Consider the following 21791-nt stretch of genomic DNA (forward strand, 5'->3'; position numbering starts at 1 on the left):
TGCTCCAGTCCTTGAACTTTGTTTCTACAATTGACAGTGGAAGGAACCGTGTCCCAATGTCTCAGTATCCATTCATATCTCCCCTTGATTTCTCTATTCATTTCCTCAATAGAACATCTACATTATTTCTCCCCAACCTGGGCTTCAATCTGTTTAGAATATCAGAGTCAGAACAATGCCTTTCATTTCTTGCTTTCACCTCTCCAGCTTCCTAATGCATTTCACATCACTTTCAAAGGCCTTACCTTTGTCTGCACAGCTCTTTATGTCATTTGCCCATGGGATAGTTCACCCACTCATCTCTTCTGATTTGCCTTCCTTGATCAATTTCCTTGTGATAAGAGTGGGGGGGGGAGGGGTTGGAAGCTGAAAAGGTAACAAAGCTTAGTGAGCAGGAAGGTGCTATGGCAAAGAGAAGTTCAGAATCAGAATCAGAGGCAGATGCTGAAGCAGGAGAGGAGGGAGGCCAAGAGGCAGAGATCATAGCTGTCAACCGTCCCTTATTTGGCGGGAAACTCCCTTATCCCAGAGCCGTTTCCCACTGCTGTCCCGGATTGATGATATCCCGTAAATTTCCCAGGTTTCAAAGGAAACAGCTCCTCTCCCTCCCTCCCTGCCAGCGAGGGAGGAGGGAGGCTCCAACTGTGTTGCTTGGCTGCGTTGCTCAACCAATAAGGAGTCTAAGAACGACTGGGGGGTGGAGCTTGCATGCCTTGTGCCGATCAATTTGGCTGCGTTGCCTGGGGACTCGCCTTTGCTCAGCGCTTCACAGCGGAGAGGTGACGGTGGTTTTTCTTGCTGCATCCGCTTTGCCGGGTTGCTGCGCTGTGGGAACCACTGCTTGAGGCTTCGTTTGGTTGCTGGCTGGGCTTTCTGCCTTTGGCTTGGAGGCGCTCAGAAGTTGAACATACCCGTGCCCAGAATCGGATGGATGTGTCATCGACAGCCCACTCACCCTTGCTGGGGAAAAGGTCTGTCTGGAGTGGAGGCACATGGTGGGAAAAAAGGAAATCCCTTATTTTGGCTGCTGATCCCTTATTTTTGAGGCTGCTGGTCCCTTATTTTCAAATCTGTAAGTTGACAGCTATGGCAGAGATGAGTCTGGCTGGTGAAGAATCACAGGTGTCTCCCCCTCCTGTTATGAGAAGCTCAACTCCTCTTGACTCCCAGAGTCAGAAGAGGGGTGAAAAGGGCAAAGCAGAGGCAGGCTTCATGCAGGCGTAGTCTCTGATTGCTTGGAAAAAGCCATAGAGAGGATGAGAAAGAGACAGCAACTAATTCATGGGGCTAGATCTACCAGGGATGAGCATTTTTGCTGACACTCAGCCAAGTCTGTGAAGATCGTATTTTTGCTAATTAAGAGTTACCTCCATATTTGAATGGTTTGATTTACTGCTGGCTTGCTCTTTGACATAACATGGGCAATTTATCCATTTATTCCATGGGCCCTTCACCAACAATACTACCATAACTATTACTTGTTTCTTTCTTTTATTCATTTCCATACTACCTTTCCTCCAAGAAACTCATGGTAGTGTACATGATACCTTCCACCTCTTCTCTCTCAATTACCCTGTGAGAGAAGGATGTACCGGTACTTAAATAGTTTGCTGGCTTGATCTCTGCTGCACCATCACCACTGCAATGCTGCAGAGGGATGCTGTGGTTTTCAGACTAACAGAATCAGGTGACATTTGGATCCAATCAGGTCCCATCTGGCCTAATATAAGTCCCCCCCCCCACCCTTTATTGACAGACCAGCTATATCTGCTTATTAATGCTCTCTTTGCTGCATAACTTCCCCAGCAAATATTTCCACAAATATTTTAGGAATAGTAGCAATACTGCATTCTTGTGTGAAGACAGCCACTGCAATGTAATTTAAATAAGAAGTAGACAATCCAGCCCAGGTTAGTACTCCAAAAGAATATTATATCCGAAGATAAATCAGAAAAGTATATTTCCCCCAGCTGTGTTCAATTTGAACAGATAGAAAGCAAACAGATCTCACCAGGAATCAAATAAGAAGCTGTTCGCAGTTGTGCTTGGCAACGTTTAAATGATAAGGACATAGATTAGTTTTTCTTCCCTAAAAGCTTTGATAAAATACTGAAAGGCAGAGGTTGCACTTCTCTCAAAACTGTGGAGTTAATAATCTACGGATAAAAACATTTCAGCTCTAGCTAAAATGAATGCATTTTTGTTAAGCCAGTAACTGAACCATTTTACTATGGGGCAGAATTCAGCATCAAGAGATCAATGCTGCATTAATTTAAAGAGGCAGATTTCTGAACCTTGTTTTAAGCCCTCTGTGATCCTTTTCTCAAATGTCTAGGACTCGATTTCTCCTGCCCCTGAAGATCTATCATGGTTGGACCCATGGGATTGTGCACATTTCCAAGGGCACAATCTCTTCAACAGAGCAGAGACATCACCTTGCCAAAAAAGGTCCGTATAGTTCAAGCTATGGTTTTCCCAGTAGTGATGTAGAAGTGAGAGCTGGACCATAAAGAAGGCTGATCGCCGAAGAATTAATGCTTTTGAATTATGGTGTTGGAGGAGACTCTTGAGAGTCCCATGGACTGCAAGAACCTATCCATTCTGAAGGAAATCGGCTCTGAGTGCTCACTGGAAGGACAGATCGTGAAGCTGAGGCTCCAATACTTTGGCCACCTCATGAGAAGAGAAGACTCCCTGGAAAAGACCCCGATGTTGGGAAAGATTAAGGGCACAAGGAGAAGGGGATGACAGAGGACGAGATGGTTGGACAGTGTTCTCGAGGCTGCCAACATGAGTTTGACCAAACTGCGGGAGACAGTGGAAGACAGGAGTGCCTGGTGTGCTCTGGTCCATGGGGTCACGAAGAGTCGGACACGACTAAACGACTAAACAACAACAACAATCTCTTCAACATGCTCCTCAACAGGCATTCGGGAATGTGCCTATCTTGACAATATATTGTACATTCTCCAGTCAATATGCATGAATTTCACTAGGTCTTGGAGAATGTGTGCATCTTGACTGCATTTTGTGCATTCTCCAGCTATTATGCATAATCTCCTACTGGACGTTGGGAAATGTATATACAGTAGCAATCAAAATTATTCAACCCCCATTGCATATCAGGTTTATTATCAAAATGTACAGAGAGCCTTCTCTGTAAGAGTCTTCTTTTCTCACTAAGTGTTTGGGCCAAATGAAGCTGAAGTGTGCCTTGACAACTCTTGGGAACATCATTTGGGAACATGGGCCTGGAATGGACAGGAAGCCAGAATGGGCAACCTATGGCTCCCCAAATGGTGATGGTGTTGCTGATATTCATTACCCTCCCTTCACCTTAAGGTTCCAGGGCAGGTCCTTTGATATTGTTGAACTGCAGTTCCCATGAGTCATAGCCAATATGGCCAATGGTAAGAGATTATGTGAGGTGTAGTCCAGCAGCCAGAGGACCCCTGAACCCTTATAGCCTGGACTCTGCTTAACCCTTTGCCTGCTCCTTTCCTACTTTCCAGCCACTCATCTTCACTCACAGGATTTGTTGCCTTTAGAAACACCTTTCAGCCACCTCAAAGTGCCAAGGGTCATGTCTGCCAAAGGGCAGTTGGTACAGGGAAGTACACTGGGACATCAGTCAGCTTGCAGTTTTAGACTGGGACACTGTGTGGCTGGAACCTAAGATTGAAATGTTAAACGTCCTTTATTTCAAAATCTCACCTGGCACCATGATTGTGATAACAAGTGATAAGTTACATGTTTGTGCCAGGGTAGAGACTAAATCCTATGGTGATGGCTGGCCAGTTTTGGCATCACATAATTGCCAACTTCCACATATTTGGAGGAAGCAGAAATGCAATAAGAGTTGTGGGTGAAGATGGGAGGGGTTATTTCTCTGTCCAGATTGGGTGGGTGGGGGTCCCACCTTGGAGGTATCCCACCTTGGAGGCTATAGATTAGACACAATTTTAAATAAATAAACAGCTTATTGATCGTTATTTGGGGACTGAGTAATTACAAAAGGGGCACCCCGCTCTACTATGAGATCTAGAATCTCAAGCCGCTAAGTCATCAAGCAGGAGCCACCATCATAGACATCAGTCCATAATGTGACAAAATCAAGCCAAACCTAGACACTAAACCTAGTTGGTCTAGTTTGTTGTTGTTGTTTAGTCGTTTAGTCATGTCCGACTCTTCATGACCTCATGGACCAGAGCACGCCAGACACTCCTGTCTTCCACTGCCTCCCACAGTTTGGTCAAACTCATGTTAGTAGCTTCGAGAACACTGTCCAACCATCTCGTCCTCTGTCGTCCCCTTCTCCTTGTGCCCTCCATCTTTCCCAACATCAGGGTCTTTTCCAGGGAGTCTTCTCTTCTCATGAGGTGGCCAAAGTATTGGAGCCTCAGCTTCAGGATCTGTCCTTCCAGTGAGCACTCAGGGCTGATTTCCTTCAGAATGGAGAGGTTTGATCTTCTTGCAGTCCATGGGACTCTCAAGAGTCTCCTCCAGCACCATAATTCAAAAGCATCAATTCTTCGGCGATCAGCCTTCTTTATGGTCCAGCTCTCACTTCCATACATCACTACTGGGAAAACCATAGCTTTTACTATACGGACCTTTGTTGGCAAGGTGATGTCTCTGCTTTTTAAGATGCTGTCTAGGTTGGTCATCGCTCTTCTCCCAAGAAGCAGGCGTCTTAATTCCGTGACTGCTGTCACCATCTGCAGTGATCATGGAGCCCAAGAAGGTAAAATCTGTCACTGCCTCCATTTCTTCCCCTTCTATTTGCCAGGAGGTGATGGGACCAGTGGCCATGATCTTAGTTTTTTTGATGTTGAGCTTCAGACCATATTTTGCGCTCTCCTCTTTCACCCTCATTAAGAAGTTCTTTAATTCCTCCTCACTTTCTGCCATCAAAGTTGTGTCATCTGCATATCTGAGGTTGTTCTAATCTTCTTTGCTATTACTATTTCCCAATATCAAATTAATATTAAAAATATACGAGGGGCTGATTGCACTGTTAAGGCAACACTTCCTTTTCATACAAAACAAAACTAGAAAATTAATGAGGGGGATTTTGGAGTTGAGGTGAAGTGCAACTTACAGAGAAACATCTTTATGAACAGTAGCCAAACCACTTCTTATAGAAGCTGAACTTCAAATGCCAAGTGACTCTTATGGATATATTTCCAAAGAACTGTTACGGGCTAATTTCCTTCCAATGGGATAAGGACCATTTATTACAAACTGCAAATGAAATATTAAACACTTTAGAACGACTGTGTCATTTGTCTCATCTGAAACTGTGCCAACTTTTTAGAAGTGTATTTATGCCTAACACATTTTCCTCTTAAGTGTCGGTAAAGTTCACCAAAGAAGCAAACTTTGCCAGACAAACTCCAACTGTTACGACTATACAGACTGGGGCCAGAGTACATCTCTTGAACAGAGATGAGAATTAAATCTTGGCGTAGCATGGAAACAAACCCTGCCATAGGTTTTATCCACCCTGGATGTAAGAAGTAGGGGCATAGGAAGCTGACATACCATGGGCATAGCCAAGGCAGGGTGGGGGGCAGGGGGTTATGGAAACTGTAGTCCGACATATTGGAGGACACCCTGTCTTAGTGATTCTTCAGTGGATTTTTGTGTGGATGGAAAACTTAAGTGTACAGATAAATGTGAATTTAAAATCAAAATGGGCTTAATTAAGGAAACCCTTTGAGGGACGCGGGTGGCGCTGTGGGTTAAACCACAGAGCCTAGGACTTGCCGATCAGAAGGTCGGTGGTTCAAGTCCCCACAACGGGATGAGCTCCCATTGTTTGGTCCCTGCTCCTGCCAACCTAGCAGTTCGAAAGCACGTCAAAGTGCAAGTACATAAATAGGTACTGCTCCAGCGGGAAGGTAAATGGTGCTTCCGTGCGCTGCTCTGGTTTGCCAGAAGTGGCTTAGTCATGCCGGCCACATGACCCAGAAGCCGTACGCTGGCTCCCTCACCCAATGAAGTGAGATGAGCACCGCAACCCCAGAGTCGTCCGCAACTGGACCTAATGGTCAGGGGTCCCTTTACCTTTATGGAAACTCTTGGAAGGAAAAACTTGTGAGATTCATTTCCCTGTTTGTAGACCACTTCTAATCTCTTTGGCCGATTCACACATGCAAGAGTGCAGCAACAAGTGATACACTTGTCTGAAACCTATGGGTGAGCTCTGAAACACAATGCTTTCCAGAGGAATGGGTTTGTGCAAGTAATAAAACTTTGTTAATCCAATGGTAAGAAATCAAGTGATGTGGGTGGATGTGTGAAGCTGCCCTTTGATTAGCCAAAACTCACTTTTGTGAAATGGTCTCTTATTTGGTGGATGTTGCTTTGCATGCATAGGAGTACAGAACTGGGAAGACAGCTATAATTTTGGACTTAGTATCGTCCAGAGGAGTTTTGTTATTTAACTCATTAACAGAGGGCCTTCTCGATAGTGGCGCCCGCCCTGTGGAACGCCCTCCCTTCAGATGTGAAGGAAATAAGCATCTATCTTATCTTTAAAAGACATCCGAAGGCAGCCCTGTTTAGGGAAGTTTTTAATATTTAATGCTGTATTGTTTTAACACTCGATTGGAAGCCACCCAGAGTGGCTGGGGGAACTCAGACAGATGGGCAGGGTATAAATAAATAAATAAATAAATAAATAAATAATAATAATAATAATTACTACTACTACTACTACTACTACTATTAAATTAACTATATCTGGAAGGCCACCCAATATATGTTCTCTGGGAGCTTCACAAAAATAAAAAGAATGAAATGCAATTATTGAAAAAGCAAAACAAAATAGATGTACAAAGAAACATGAATAATATAATAGAACTGAGAACCCCAGATTATTAAAACAACAATAACTACAAGCTGATTAAAAGCTCTTCACCAGGTACTGAAAAGCTAAGGAAAGCATCTGGTGAGCCTCTCTGGGGAGACTTGTTCCATCATAACTTTAGTACCGACACCAAGAAGATCCTCCCTGCCTCGGTTCATTTAAATTTATTTTAGTATCGGATAGCGAGGGAGGGATTCTGTCCTTACAGGAAGAGCCATTCTGTGTGAGCCAAAGGGAGGAGCTTGTGGAACACTGGCTCAGTCTTGGTGTTCTGGAGTGAAGGATGCTCATAATGGGTTGCCGCGGGCGCCGGACTGAGGAAAGATGCAACAAGAGCCTGGGCAGAGCAGGGTGGCAGCGGCTGGGCAGCGCTGACCATGGCCAGCGGGTACCAGCTCTGGGCACCCTGGTCCCCCCTGGATGAGTCCCTGCAATGGCTGCGGGGTGCCGTGCCCAAGCCCAGCAGCACTAAGCACCCCTTTCGGGGAGGGCAGAGTCCAGCCACTGCCACCGACCTGGAAGTGCAGCTTTGCTTCCAGGGACTCAGCCTGGTGCTAGAGCCCAGTGCCAAGACCGGAGCTGGGCACCCGCAACCCCCTGGAGTGGCTGGAGAAACGCGAGGATGCAGCCCGGCTGTGCACAAGCCCCAGGCCGTGCGACTCACGGGGCTCGACTCAGTCTTTGGGCACCTCGTGACGGTACAGCCTCCGCACTGGACCGGCTCGCTGCGGGTTTCAGAGCGTTCAGCCTTCTGCCAAGTCATCAGCCCCCAGCAGCGCAGGCCTCACGGGCTCCGCGAACCACAGGTGCGCATGGCGATGGCGATGTGCCGTCAAATGCTGCGTGCCATCCTCTTGCTTTACGCTGCCTACAAGAAGTGTGCCTTTGCGTTGCAACATTCCCGCTAGGACAACCCTGCCTGGGAAAGGGCAGAGCTCAACGGGATCCTTGCCTGCCCACCCACAGATTCACCCATTCTCCTTCAGCAACATCAGTTCGTCCGCCAGTTCCATCTACCTGTGCCACAGAAGTCTCCTCCTCTCCTCCATCGCCAAGCTCCTTTTTGCCCACCAAGAAGAAACACTCACTTAACAGCTTAAGCCTGCAAAGAAAAGATACAGACTGGCACACAAACCTCAGATTGTTTGCAGAGAGATGAAACTAATCATTCAACATACTAAAGAAAAGGATCATATTTATCTATGCTGTGAACCTATTCCCTTGCAGCGTCTGGCTCATGAACGGGGAAAAAAAATATAGTTAAGGCAATTAAAAAGAATGAAAGCCTTTATAAATAAATGGACCGAGTGAACGTTGAAACTCAGATCAAACAAGTTTGCACACATCTTCAGTGAGAGACAATCTTCAGAGACACAGACACTTGTACACCACTCAACGCAAAGGTAATTTTTCAAAACCTTCCTGCCTATCGTTTTCAACATGAACAGTAAAAATAACTGCATTACAAGATGGGGCCTATATAAAAAGCAACAACAATATTTTCTAAAAAAAAGGTAAAGGACACACATCTGCAAAGCGAAGAGACTGCACGTTTTCAACAACAAAGTAACATTCATATATTAATGAAAGAAGCTGGAAAATAAATGTAAATTAAGCCAATTACTCCATAAACCAACAATGACTAAAGGGCAATAATACAATGAAACTCAGATAGCATGAAGATGTATGGATTCCAAATGGAAGAAGTTTTGAGATTCTCTAAATGAAATCTTATTTCTCCAACCAATGAGCAAAATGTACCACTTTCCTGACCAAACATCTATATTTGACATCAAGATGAAATTACTGCATAGAAAACTGTGCTATGATTTTAAAATTTTAAAACAATCATTATTTGTTTACACCAATGGATGAAGACTTCAGCAACTGCAAGTTTATTACACAAAGTTCAGACATAAAGAACATAAACACAAATTATTATTTTTCCCCGGTGGAAGAGATTGGAAACACAAGCCTTATGACCACTGTCCTAAAAATCTTTGTTTTCAGAAAAAGCTTGAAAATGCAAGATTTAAAAATTCAAAGCCACAGAGTCACCAAATCATCTAATGATCACATTAAAGTGGTTTGAGCACTGAAATCTAAACTCATTGGGATCACTCTAATTTCATAGATACACAAAAATCACCTTAAAAAAAACCCAAAAGGTGTTTTTTGAAAACAATCTTCAACCCTGAAGAATTTCTATCTACAGAAATACTGTTATGCAGCATCCCAAAATGGAATTTAAATGATTGTTTTGATTAATTTATTCAATTTTCTCTGTCACCTCTGCCCATTTTTTTAAAAAAACCCATGCACTCTCTTTACAACTGATGGGCGCAGTTTATATTAAGGAATTATGGATTCAACCTTCAGAAAAAGTATCTGCCTGTCAGTGATTGGTGAGTGAGATCCCTATTTGTTTAAGACAAATGGATGAAGACATTTAAAGTCAGAAGCAGAAGTCTAAATGTGCTTCTTCTTTTCTTTCCTGGCATGACTTTTAAAGTGACTTTTATTCCCAATCTACTATACAATGATTTCTCCATTTGCCAATAAGCAACTAAAAACCAACCAAGTTCTGAAGGAAATTAAGATAAATGTTGTCACTTCAAGGTTCTGGGCTCTGTGTAGGTTGTTGTTTCTTATATCTTAACATTGCTAAATGGATCAGCAGTTCTATAGTACAGTGTACCAAAATATTATTGAGCTTAATTTCTGTTCAGACTATTCAGAGACAAGGAACTTTGCAGCTCATTGATGGCACCTACAAGTACCACCTTACACAGCTGAAAACCAGTGGCCCACATTTGAAGTCACAAAGACCACCAGTCAGACTAATATTGATTCCTCTATTAATAACTTAACCGCATATAAAATTAGGATTCAATCAATAGCAAGGAGACATAGCCTGTTGTAAAAGTGCTGGCTGGCTTTGCAAATTAAAGGCACTTTCAGTTCACAATAAATATCTTTGCTGGCCTGAAAGGAAGTACTGAGAAGATAAAACACCATAGTTTGTCCACAGCAAAACTAAGGCCTCGGACATCCTGCACTTTACACAATTTGCAGAAATCAATGTGAAATTATTTCAAGGATTAGAAGTACACCATTCCTCTTGAGTAAAAGTCCCTCTTATCATTTGGCAAAGGAGCTTACCTTCAAAACAAAATGGGGATGCTATTGTTTGCTATTTGTCCTGTGTACAATTTGCTAATAGCTGATGAATACGAACTATAAAACCTGGAACATTGATTCAAAAAGGTAGTCCTCATTTATTATCTGCTGAGATGAAGAACACACCAATAATTCGACTCAGGCAGTATTTTAAAGGAATTGCTAAATCTTTATCATCTGCCAGGTGATATTCACAGGTATCTTACCTGAATCAGTAAATGAAGATGAAGCCCAGTCACTGTGTTTAAAAACAACAATACACCATTGTATGCATTGACCTTAAAACAAAAATAGCTGCAACCATTGGCTTACATGAAGTTCAGATCTTTGTAAGAATATTCAATACAGAGACTTTACAAGGTGGTTCAAGTTGACAGAGATCAGATTATGCCTCACCATAAGCAAAGAAAGTAACTCCAACAGTGAAATGTGAGATAAAAGAAGCTTACAACAAGAATATTCCTACAGCCTCTGTTGCCTTGAACCTAAACAAATAATAACTTTTTAAACCCAACGCCTTTATCCAAATAGGCGGGGTGATAAAGCGGATTTTCAATGCGGTATTAAAAACAGGAATTTTTAATACAGCTTAGAAGCAATTCACCTTTGCCTTAACAGCATTTCAAAGGAAAGCCCTTCTGGTGGCTTTTATTTCCAATAATGGAACCAGCTTTTGAAACACGTGACTTTACCTTGAAACATTCAAACTGAATTATATGGATTTACATCCTGTTAACCTGATGCAGTTTATTTTAAGTGAAACTTGACGTTCAGAGGAAAAAAAATTAAAAACCCTTAAGGTCCAGTGTGGTCTGAAATTTATGTGGCATTTTCTTTCCCAGAGCCCAGATTAGTTTTCATTTGATTAGTCATTATTATCATGCAAGGCCACATTGGCTTGTGTGGGTGGCATACTATTAATGTAATTTTAAAAATAAATAAATCATAAGGGCATTTGCAAGCACCAGCATGAGATATACTCAGTTGTGCTTGTCTGCAAGCAAACCAGAGTTCAATTTGCTCAGTGGAACACCTCTACACCTAAATCTGCTCTGGGGGTTTGGGAATATCTCCCCAATGACTCTGTGCTTCTGGTCCTACAAAGAAGCCACATTGCATCAACTTCCACGCTGCTAAAGTTGGGAAAGGCCCAAAAGTTTGCTTGCATCAGATTTCACATTTTATGCACTGTGCTGGGACAAACATGCATGCAAGAAAAAAAAAGCTCTTCTAGGTGTTGGACAGAGAATCACAGGAAAACCTTTTTCCTTTATGAATTTCAAAACAGTAAATATGTTTATAATGAATCAAACCGCTGTTCCAACTCAAACAGGCATAGTATTTAATGGTTATTTTAAAAAGAAATTAAATTCCAAAACTGTTTATGAGATGAACTGAAAGCCTATGGTTAGGTCTTTGACTGACACAAATCTTTTCTGTTTCTTTAATATTTATTTTCCATGGCTATCAAACATAACATATACAGGTAGATGCATTTAAATATTTAAATAAACACCTTTTGATTTTCCTTTTTGTTACTCATCCTGTACAGTACACAGGTGCTCTCTGTGATAAAGTTCTTCCACTTTTATTTTGAAAGGAAGTGAAACATTGGAGCATGAACAATAATCTTCCCATCTCAGCATGAACAGCCATCTTCCCATCTCAGGTAGTAGGGAACAGCTATCACCTGGCACAAAACACGTTTGTGGGAAACGGCCGAGGAATTCTTAGGAATGGCAGCACAGTGAATATTTGAGTCTCTTGCTGCATGTGCTAGACGTCCCTTTCTGCACACGTCTCGGCTGTTGTCTAGTCCAGAAGGACAAAAGGCTGAGAAGTGCAAGCAGCATTGTCACGTCTCTCCCCTTCTGCCAACATTCGCCATGGTGGCTGTGTTCTATATCCACTGCTGGAGGCAATATGCTTCTGAATACCTGTTGCTGAAAACCACAAGAAGGGAGAGAGCTGTTGCACACACACACCCCACACTACCTGGGCGGCCATTAAGCGAGGGGGCTGGGGGCATGGTGGCCAGGCCAGGCTGGGCTCTGGGGCCCAGAGACCCTCAGTGGCAGGCAGGGTGTGGATGCCTGCTTGGGGGTGACTGGTTCGCGTCCCCTCAAAATCATGAGCCTTCTGGCCCTCCCCACACTATGTGTCTGGTGGTTGGGAACTACATCCTCTGCCCCCATGCATGTGGTTGGGTTCATTTAAATGGTACGCCAACTAAAGCAATGTTCCAAGGAACGTCGGAACGAACCAGCGAGGCATAATCTCCAATGCCAGGGTTCTTTGCTGAATTAAGGTGCTCTTATCAATCACCCGAGGCTGGTCTGAGGTGGGAAACCTGAGCAGTCCCTGGATAAATCCGAGCTTCAGATAACACCTGTTTCTTATGTATCCGGAAATCGGGATCTAATAGTAACTTTATGCGGAAATCCTGTGGCCTTGGGAGACGCATCCATGGAAAATCGGGAGGCGATGGCTCGGTGGGTGCTATCGTGCCATCAAACACCTGCCTTATTTACACAAATGTCTCACGTGGCTTACAGGTGAAGATAACAGAAATGCTAATACATAAACTTTATAGCAAAATAATATACATATAATAACTCATCCTTCTATGGTTTATATAAATGATGCCTATTTTCATATGTGTGCGCACATGTATGTGTATGTGGGTATATATAGTTAAAACTAGGACTGATACTACCATATCCCAGGGGCCTATATGTATTTAACCCAATGCAGGTGGGACAGAGAAGTTAGGGGTGACCTGTTGCTTCAATGGGCACTGTGTGGAATTGTTTATGCTATGGCTGTTGGGTTGAGGATTTGATCAAGGGGGGCGGGTTCATGTTATGGGGACATTTGTACAGCGCGGGGGAGTGGCAGGTGCTCCCGCCATTTTTTTTGTCCTGCAATACCAAGGGTATGACCATTTATTTCTGCTCTCCCTGAACATGCTATTACACAATACACACACAGAGGGGTGCCATTGGGGCCAGGATCTGGGGGCAGAAGTCCAGGATCACAAGTAGCAGAATGAGCAGGGATGGGTGACTTTTTTAATTCAGAGAATATACATTACTATCAAAGGGGGCGGGGGGGACCCGTAAACCTGGCAAGTCCAGAGTCTTTTAAAATTACCTTACCTCTCTCTTTCTCTCTCTGTATCAACATACACTTGTGTTTATGGTTATATATATATATATATATATATATATATATATATATATATATCCATATACACATATAAATATATAGGCACACATATTTTCCCCCACTCTTTGTGAGAGTGCTTTGCAAAATCTGCCAGCCAGCACTGCAGTCCTTCATTGGCTGTGAGCTTAGAAAGGTTACCAAAAGCCACCAGTTACAAAGTCCTTGTGGACAAAAGCTAATGTCACCGCTGTGGACAGAGAATGGGTTTGATGCATCTTCCTTTGTGGTGGACTAAGTTTGCAGGGCAGTGGCAGCCTGCAATGCACGGTTTATTGCAGGGACCAATCTCGTTCCAGTTGTCGCATGTTTTCACGCATCCAGGACCGCAGGTATCATAGACGGCACCGTGTTTACACTGGGTGGCTGGAAGATAATTCAAAGAAAGAGGAATGTCATCGCTTAAAATTATACCCATGGGTTTTACCATATCCCATATCTTGTAATATTATGGCACAACGGCGCAGTGTTTTTTATTGCAAATTCTCAGTGGAACATTTACTGTAAATGTCAAGGAAACAAGGCGAAATGCTTTAGAGGCCTCAGCCCGGAAATTGTCTAAGAGATATGTGTCTAAGAGATATGAGAGTCAGCTGCTCTTTCCTGCTTCTCAGAAATTTGATGAATAGTTGTTTTAACACTGCATATAGCAGGGGTTGGCAAAGCTTACCTGGCCTGAGCGGGTTCCCTGCCGCAGAGCACCCTCTGTGGGCTGGATTGTGGGAACGCATGAGCGCGCACGCGCCTGTGATTTCAGCACCTGTGCAGACGCGATTTCCAGAGTCAGCGTCTGCGCAGATGTAATTTCCGGAGCTGCGAAAGCAAGTGCCCGCGCTACGCCGGTTTAGTGCAGCACACGGGGACTCGCCAAGCGGGTGGCTGAGTTGGGGGGTGGCTTGGGGGCTGGTAAAATGACCCCTGTGGGCCTGTAACAGGCAAAAGCAGTCTCCAAGTTTTCTTAAACTGCACACCAAAAGTCAACCTGCATATATTTTAGCATCATTTTTGTTCCTTCCAAAAGGGATATCTATATCTATATCTATATCTATATCTATATCTATATCTATATCTATATCTATATCTATATCTATATCTATATGTACCTATATCTCCCTAATTTACCTCAGAACTGGAATCAATCAACACCTTTTATCCCTTTCTTAATCATAATACAAGTTAATGCAAAAACAGAAAATCAGAAAACAAAACGGATGACACTTAAACTGGTATGTTTTTAATTTTGCCATTACGAGTTCCAATTACGGTTAATTTGAAACATCCAAATTTTGCCTTTCCTTGCCTGATCCCAATTTATATTTTAAAAAACATGACTGTGTGCTACACTACCTTTTCTCCCTCTCTTTTCATATAAAGAAATTTATATGAGGCCCAAGGATTACTTTATAAAGCAATCTATGAGGGTTTGCAATGTCTCCATTCAATGCTCTTCCTCTCAAAGTTGTGTTTTATGCTACTGTTTCATGCTATCTGAACAAGGTTTTATGTTTTAAGCAATTTGCTTCTAATTTTCTCTTATTTCCTAGGACTCTGTGGGAAAGGGAACGTACTCTGCCTGTGCTGAGAGGAGAGTACAGGAACGGAGGACCAAACGTGGCCAAACTACTCTGGAAGGAGCATGGCAGGTGGTCAAAATCCCCGTCACTCTCCTTCCCCGCTGGAGGCTTCTGGGTGTTTTGCCATGTTTGCCAGGAATGGCCCAAACCACATAAGGGGATGGGTATAGTGGGATAAATCTGTTCCATGCTCCACCAAAACTTTTTGAAGTGCTTTTTGGAGTACTCAATTGCAAGCAATTGGGTTTAAATGATTAGTGGATTGCATGACTAGTCAGTTTAATGAATAAAATAGATGCAGATCAGCTGTGTTTTTCCACCACAGATTGCCATTCATTTCTTGCTTCCTATGAAGGAAGATCGATTGCATCTGTGCTTCCACATGAGCGAGCAAGCAGTCCAGGAAATGTCAGTAATCAGCTAGAGTCTTTCACGATTACAGTCCTGTGATCCTTGCGTTACTCACCCCTCTGTTCTTCCAGCAGGCTCAGACAAGTGAAATAGGTACCCGATGCAAAGTTTTACAACGGGCTTGTTAGTACAAAGTTGCTGGAATCTCGCTTGTCAGACACGCTTCCTGTATTCTCTCCAAAGAGCACAATGCATGCCGGCTGGCCACTGGATTTCAGCACCTGGGAACCATTTAGCCATTTCTGCTCTAACAGAGCTGCAGTACTATAAGCTGCCAGATTGTGCATTTGGGGCAAAACTGTGTTGCAAACCTGTTGCCTAAGGGCTATTTCAGCTAAGGGGGGGGGGACCAGCTTTGGGATGGGGGTGCTTAAACCTTTCCCTGCCTACCACTTCTCCACTCCAAATCAGCCCCTCGTGCTGCAAAACTGCTGGCCCATGGGTTGGGTGGAGAGAGGAGGAGAATTAAGTAGAGAAGCCAGGAGCAAAAACCAGGTTTTGTTACATGGGCACAGTATGAAATACACTTGCAGTTGCGATGAAGTAATCAGTGCGTCTCACTTACCAGCACAATTCTGCTCAGGTTTCCAGTGAACTTTCAGACCTTCCCTTTGACAGGCTCTAGCATAGGCGAGAAAGGACTCACAGTAGCAGTTTTTATGAACAGGGCACTCACACATGTCTGTCACGCAGGACCTGCAGAGAACATCCCAAATAAGAGGGTAGGGGGTAAGCGAATGAAAGACTGGGTTTAGTTTTTTGCAACAACAACAACAAAATTGTCACATTGGCTTGGATCCTAGCAACTGTTATGAAGTACAGTGCCCCTAAAATCCAGCTTTTGCAATGGTTGCCCATACCTGAGAAGGAAAATTCTGGTTTGGCCTAGAGAGGGCAAGTTCAAGCAAGCTGACTTGCAACACCTCCTGTTAAATCCGTTGCTTGCTGCCTCCTTCACTGTAAATCTTTACCATGATCCCTTATCATTTGTAAATCTAAATGAAACAGCATCAGATTTCTTCTGGAAGTGTTAAGCCAAGATATGGTGACCTAAAAGGTCGCTCCCTCCTTCTGCCCCACAATAACTAATCAGTAAGTTTCAACAGCCTGAGGCTCCTGCCAGAAAAGCCCCAAAGTTATTATGTTAATCTCGCCGCCTCCTTTACCAGGACAACAAAAAGGAAGACGTGTTTTTAGAAGCCATTTCCTATGGATTTAAGGCCAACTCTTCCTGGCAGGCACTGTTTAAAATCTTTTAATACCTGATGTAAGAGGCAGGTGCCAGGAGCAGGTCAGTAATAACTCACACATCATCAGTGAAGTTAAATCTTTATTCAAAGAAACAAACAGCTCGGGAGGCCAGGCCTAGTGAGCATAGCAACTCTTCCTGGTAGATCTTGCCCCTATGAGGCAGTTGTGGGGACTGAAGGTCCACACATTCCCACAGTTGCGTAAGCCTCCTACTCCCCCAGGTCCATCCCAAGCAATCTGAGACTCCATCAACACATCTGTCTTTGCTCCATCCTCTTCATACCTCTTCTAGTGCTGGGAGTCAGTGGGAGGGGAGCTGATCGTAACAGTAGGGGGGGTACCCCATTGTCTCTTCAGCAGCCTGTCTGAACTCTGCCTCTTGTCTCCCCTCCTCTCCAGTCTCTGCTTCTGCACTGCTCTCTGCCCCAGCCTCCTCCTGCTCACTAAACCCTGTTACCTCTTCAGCTTCTGACACTTACTCCTCCCAGTCTGCTCTCTCTTCTCCCTCTGACTACTCCTCGTTGTCCCACCACCAATCCCTGGCTCTGAGCCTTCTTCCCTTGGGGGCTCCCCAACTGCTGCCTCCCACCACCCCTCAGCATCCAGCCGGTCCATGACACCTGAACACTTTCAAGAAGGCAGTAACATTTGTAGTCTTTATTTTAATGTTTACACTCAACTTGAGCATAAAAAGTGATGCTTTTCACTTTAGCCAATGGGAATCTTTTGAACAGAAACGACACCTCATCTCTCTCCATCCGACTTCTGCCCCATCTTTATCCCTTTCTGTTGCTGAAGAGGGACCCACAACTCCAGCACATTGTTATGTACCGAGTTGAATAGGATCCAAAATGCAGCAGTCTGATTGGTCCTAGAACAATGCAGCAGTATGACTGGTCCGCAGGAGCCACCCAATCCAGCTCCAGATGAAAGTGAATCCACAACCTGATTGGCCTACAGGAGAATCCCGGAATTAGCCAATCACGTGGACCCCATTGTGTAAATAATGTATATAAAGCAGATATTGTGGGGGAACTTTCATTCCTCCTCACCACTATGAGCTGAATAAAGAGCATGCAATCCACTCTCAACTCCGAGTATATTTCACACATCAAGTAGCCCCATCACAGAAATAAGAAAAGGTTGTAGAAAAGAAACTCTTCCTCTTTGGCAAAGCTATCAGCAAGCAAACCTGCATCCGGCAATCTTCTGCTTTCAAGCCTGACCAGGTGCCCATTTCTTGGGGAGAACTGCTCTTTCTTTCCCCTTTCTTCATCCCATACAACATTTTCTGCTACTTAAGCAGACTGAATTCTAGAGCTGAGGCTGGAAGGATTTGATTCTCCACCCCCAATTAAGGAACCCCAACTATGAATGTTGTGCCATAAAGTAAGTGTAGAAAATTATACATGGCCTAAATAATGTTAAGGGACGCGGGTGGGTGGCACTGTGGGTTAAACCACAGAGCCTAGGGCTTGCCAATCAGAACGTCGGCGGTTCAAATCCCCGCGATGGGGTGAGCTCCCGTTGCTTGGTCCCTGCTCCTGCCAACCTAGCAGTTCGAAAGCACGTCCAAGTGCAAGTAGATAAATAGGTACCGCTCCGGTGGGAAGGTAAACAGCGTTTCTGTGCGCTGCTCTGGTTCGCCAGAAGCGGCTTAGTCATGCTGGCCACATGACCCGGAAGCGGTACGCCGGCTCCCTCGGGCAGTAAAGCGAGATGAGTGCCGCGACCCCAGAGTCGTCTGCAACTGGACCTAATGGTCAGGGGTCCCTTTACCTTTTTAAATAATGTTGGCAAATTGGGAAACTTTGCTAATACTGGGGTGTGTGTGTGTGTGTGTGTGAGAGAGAGAGAGAGAGAGAGAGAGAGAGAGAGAGAATCCAGAAGCACTGGGAGTGGAAGGGCCACATTTAGAAACCAACACATCTTTCAAGAAACATTTCCATAGCAATAAGGGACAGAAGGTTTGAATTTATATGAAGAAAACATGCAGACATTGGCTCCCTCTAGTGTTCAATATGCAAAATGTTAGACAAGCCATTTCCCCCCCAAAAATCTTAGGTTTGCATCAAAAACGTGACAAATTTTCTAAAATGACAACATTTCATTCGGGGGGGGGGGCATGCCAGCTGTGTGCCAATTTGTGACTATCATTCCACTATTTTGGTGCATGTATAAAGGTTGAGAAGCCATAGCTTTCCAAAGCATGTCTATATAAAGCAAAATAGATACGTTGTGAATTCAACACATATGACAATCCAAATTAAGTTTGCATACTTTTTTGTGTGCATAGGAATGGTGTCTGTGTAGTAAATCAATCACATCTGAAGCTGCTGGTGGTGCCAAGGATGTATTCAGAGACACAAAGAGAGGCCATGTTAAGTGTCCCTAGAAGGTTGTTTAAAGTGAGAATCTCTTTTCTCCGAAACAGGAAATGTCTGCAACGAAATCCAGGTCCGTGAAACATCTCACTGTGTTTATTTCCTTGTAGGTAAGCCACAAACCCATGTAGGATCAGGTTTAGGGTGGATCTGCGTCCCAATTTTGAAGGGCCATGTGGTACAAGCACCGTTTGGGAGAGCATGAGACTCTTAAATCTCAGGGTTCTGAGTTTGAGCCCCACACTGGGCAAAAGACTCCTGCAGTACCTTCCAATTCTTCAATATTGTGATTCTATGATTCCACATACTGTAAATATAGAAATGCAGACCTCATTTGAAAGGCAGAACAAAAATAGAAATTCTCTTTCAGGAAAAATGGTTGCATTTAATTCTTTTTTGCATGCAGTATTTTAAATATTTTCCCCCTTTTTAGTAAGTTATCTTAACCTTCGATTCTGTTTCGCACTAGAGCAAATAAATACCAAATTGGTGATAAATACCAAATTGCTGATAAATTGCTGATTTATCCAAGACTTAAATCAGGCATTTGGAGGACAGCTTAGGATCAGCTTTAGACTCGCCATTGAGATCTATGCCACTAGAGACAGGGCCTTTTCTGTGGTGGGCCCAACTATGTGAAACTCCCTCCTTACTTTTCTGGCATTTGAACAAACACCAAAGACTTCATTTCAGGCTACTTTTCCTAAAGGGTGGGGATTGTAGTTTTACTGATATATAATGAAATATTCACTACTGTTTCAGTTTTCAGCTACCTAGGAAGGTGGCACACAAATCTTTAAAACCATCAAATAATTCTCAAAGCTCTGTTTGCTTCCAACAGTCAAAGCATTTTCAGTGGCAAAGCAATGGGACAAGAGAGGCTGCTTTGCTTCCCCCTTCCCTGGCCTGTGGCTTTCCTAAGCAACACCCCTCACTGCAGTTGCTTTCCCCTTTTTGTCAAGTTTCAGAGCCAGGCTGGAACTCAATGGATGTTGCGCTGGTCACTCAGGCTCCCGTGTGGATGCAAGGCTGTCTCATCTGGGAAGAAGTGGTGATAACTGGATGGATATAATCCTAGCCTGTTGCACGGAGAAAGCCATGAAAAGCAAGCACATCTGTCATCTGTGAGACACTCCCCTGCGTCAGGCAGCCCTGTGTTGCTCCCACATCTTCAAAGCAAACCATATGACTACACTTCTTTAGCAACAGGCCTTTTCCACATTAAACTATGGAAAGTGTCCAAGTCCTGTAAGAGGTTAAAGAAAAGGAGCCCTTTGCTTCATTTAATTTTTGCTGCTCCTTTTTTTAAATTTTAAGTGAATGCTGCTCTTGCTGTTGCTGCTGCCCTTACACAGTGCTCCGTGCAGTATTGAAAATGCAGATGTTTGGTGTCTTTCATCAAACATCTGCAGTTCCTTTTACTTCACAGTAAACAAGCGCTCCAAATCAATCACCCTAAGTGGGAATGCCTTTTGCGTTTAATATTAAGTGCTGCTCAGTTCACAAACTCAGCATGATGTAGTGCACACTAAAATGTGCAAGTTCTTCCAAGCCATGACGCTACACAGACGAAAAGCTAACAGTGACCCGGGTAAAAAGATACAGGGACATTCTAGAATGAAGCAGATGTCCCAAAGGCCTAAAATTTAAGTAGAAAGGAGTCTCTGCCCCAAGCCTTGCCATGAAACACTCTTAGCTATACCCCGTTTAAGACAGTATTAGCTGGCTGCAATTGCCTGGGGGGGTGTTCTGGTGGGGGGATTGGGGCAAAGAGTTGCCACATGCAAGAGAAGAATCATTCCCCAAGCCTAGTGTCCTGTAAAGCGAGTGTCTAGAGGGAAAGTCCACTCACTGGAGAGGTGCAATCCAAGTTTTAGCGCTTGCCTCACCTAATTTAACAGTGAAGATATCCAAAATCTCTTTGGCAGCCAAATTGGACACTGTCATAATCACATTTCAAGGCGCTCAAGTTTAATATTGTGACTCAAGACTGTGGAGTTTTGTTTTGCTTCGTACAAGAGGGAGCTCATTTTTCCTCTCTGGAGAAGCAGCTGAAGCCTGAAATGCTCAACAACTTGGTGATTCAGAGTCTTAGAGAGGGAATTTATCTCTCTGCTTAAATAGAACAGGGCTTCCCTTTCTGTCTCACAGGCAGAAATGGAATGGAGTACCCTGAAAATTAAGAGGCTGGCTATCTGGGACCCTGAATAAGAGCACTCCATGAAACAAGAGTGCTTTTTCTTAGTTGTCCAGCTATGGACATCACCTTCACTGTACTTTGAACTTTTTCAGACCATCATGTGTTGCTGTAGACACAGCAGTAGTAGCAGTGGTAAATGTTAAAGAATTCTGCAAGTTTTTTCCCCAAAAACAAAAAGAATCAGGCTCCAAGCTCTCCACCCAGGATGTAAGCAAATACGCTATTTTGCAAGCTCCTATTTTGTAACTCAGCACATACCTTTTAACATTTTACGCGGAACCATGTTGTGCCATTAAAACCTTTCAATGTATCCTGTTAAAAATATAAAGGCTTTTAAAAAAGCACCAGTGTGCTGTTATATATATTTCTGAATCTTTATGTGAAAATGGACTTCAAGCCAAATTTGCATTTTATAGCTTCAACCAGCATCACACCACAATAATAAGATAAAATGAATAATGAAATATCCTGGAATGTTTTCTAAAACCACACAAAATAAAATTTTCAGGACTATGCGATCATAGTACCCACCTCAAAGAGCTTTATTCATAATCCTCCTTAAATCTGGAGCCATAGTTTTGAAGGCAATAAAAATCCCACTCATTTCCTCATAATATTCCTTATAATATTATCCTGATGAAGAACACCGTGGGCTCCCCCCTTTGCTTTGCGCTAGGAAGCCACATGGTATG

The 21791-nt window shown here is 43.6% G+C and overlaps 2 protein-coding genes across 2 annotated transcripts in view; one reads left to right on the plus strand and one right to left on the minus strand.

Moving 5' to 3' along the window:
- The first annotated feature begins 7169 nt into the window (after window positions 1-7169).
- Window positions 7170-10859, plus strand: LOC310745553 (FANCD2 opposite strand protein-like). Its single transcript, XM_083578355.1, has one exon. It carries the CDS (start codon window positions 7252-7254, stop codon window positions 7780-7782), a length of 531 nt encoding a protein of 176 aa, XP_083434481.1. The 5' UTR covers window positions 7170-7251; the 3' UTR covers window positions 7783-10859.
- Window positions 10860-11486: 627 nt separating this feature from the next.
- BMPER (BMP binding endothelial regulator) overlaps window positions 11487-21791 on the minus strand; it is a 168126-nt gene continuing 157821 nt past the window's right edge. The window contains exons 14-15 of the mRNA XM_083578001.1: window positions 15830-15960; window positions 11487-13645 (exon numbers count right to left, since the gene is read on the minus strand). Of these exons, the coding sequence (XP_083434127.1) occupies window positions 13464-13645; window positions 15830-15960 (313 nt within the window). The 3' untranslated portion in view covers window positions 11487-13463. The remainder of the gene's footprint in view (window positions 13646-15829; window positions 15961-21791) is intronic.

The sequence above is a fragment of the Podarcis filfolensis genome, assembly GCF_964270895.1.
Source record: "Podarcis filfolensis genome assembly, chromosome: 12".
Classification (NCBI taxonomy): Eukaryota; Metazoa; Chordata; class Lepidosauria; order Squamata; family Lacertidae; genus Podarcis; species Podarcis filfolensis.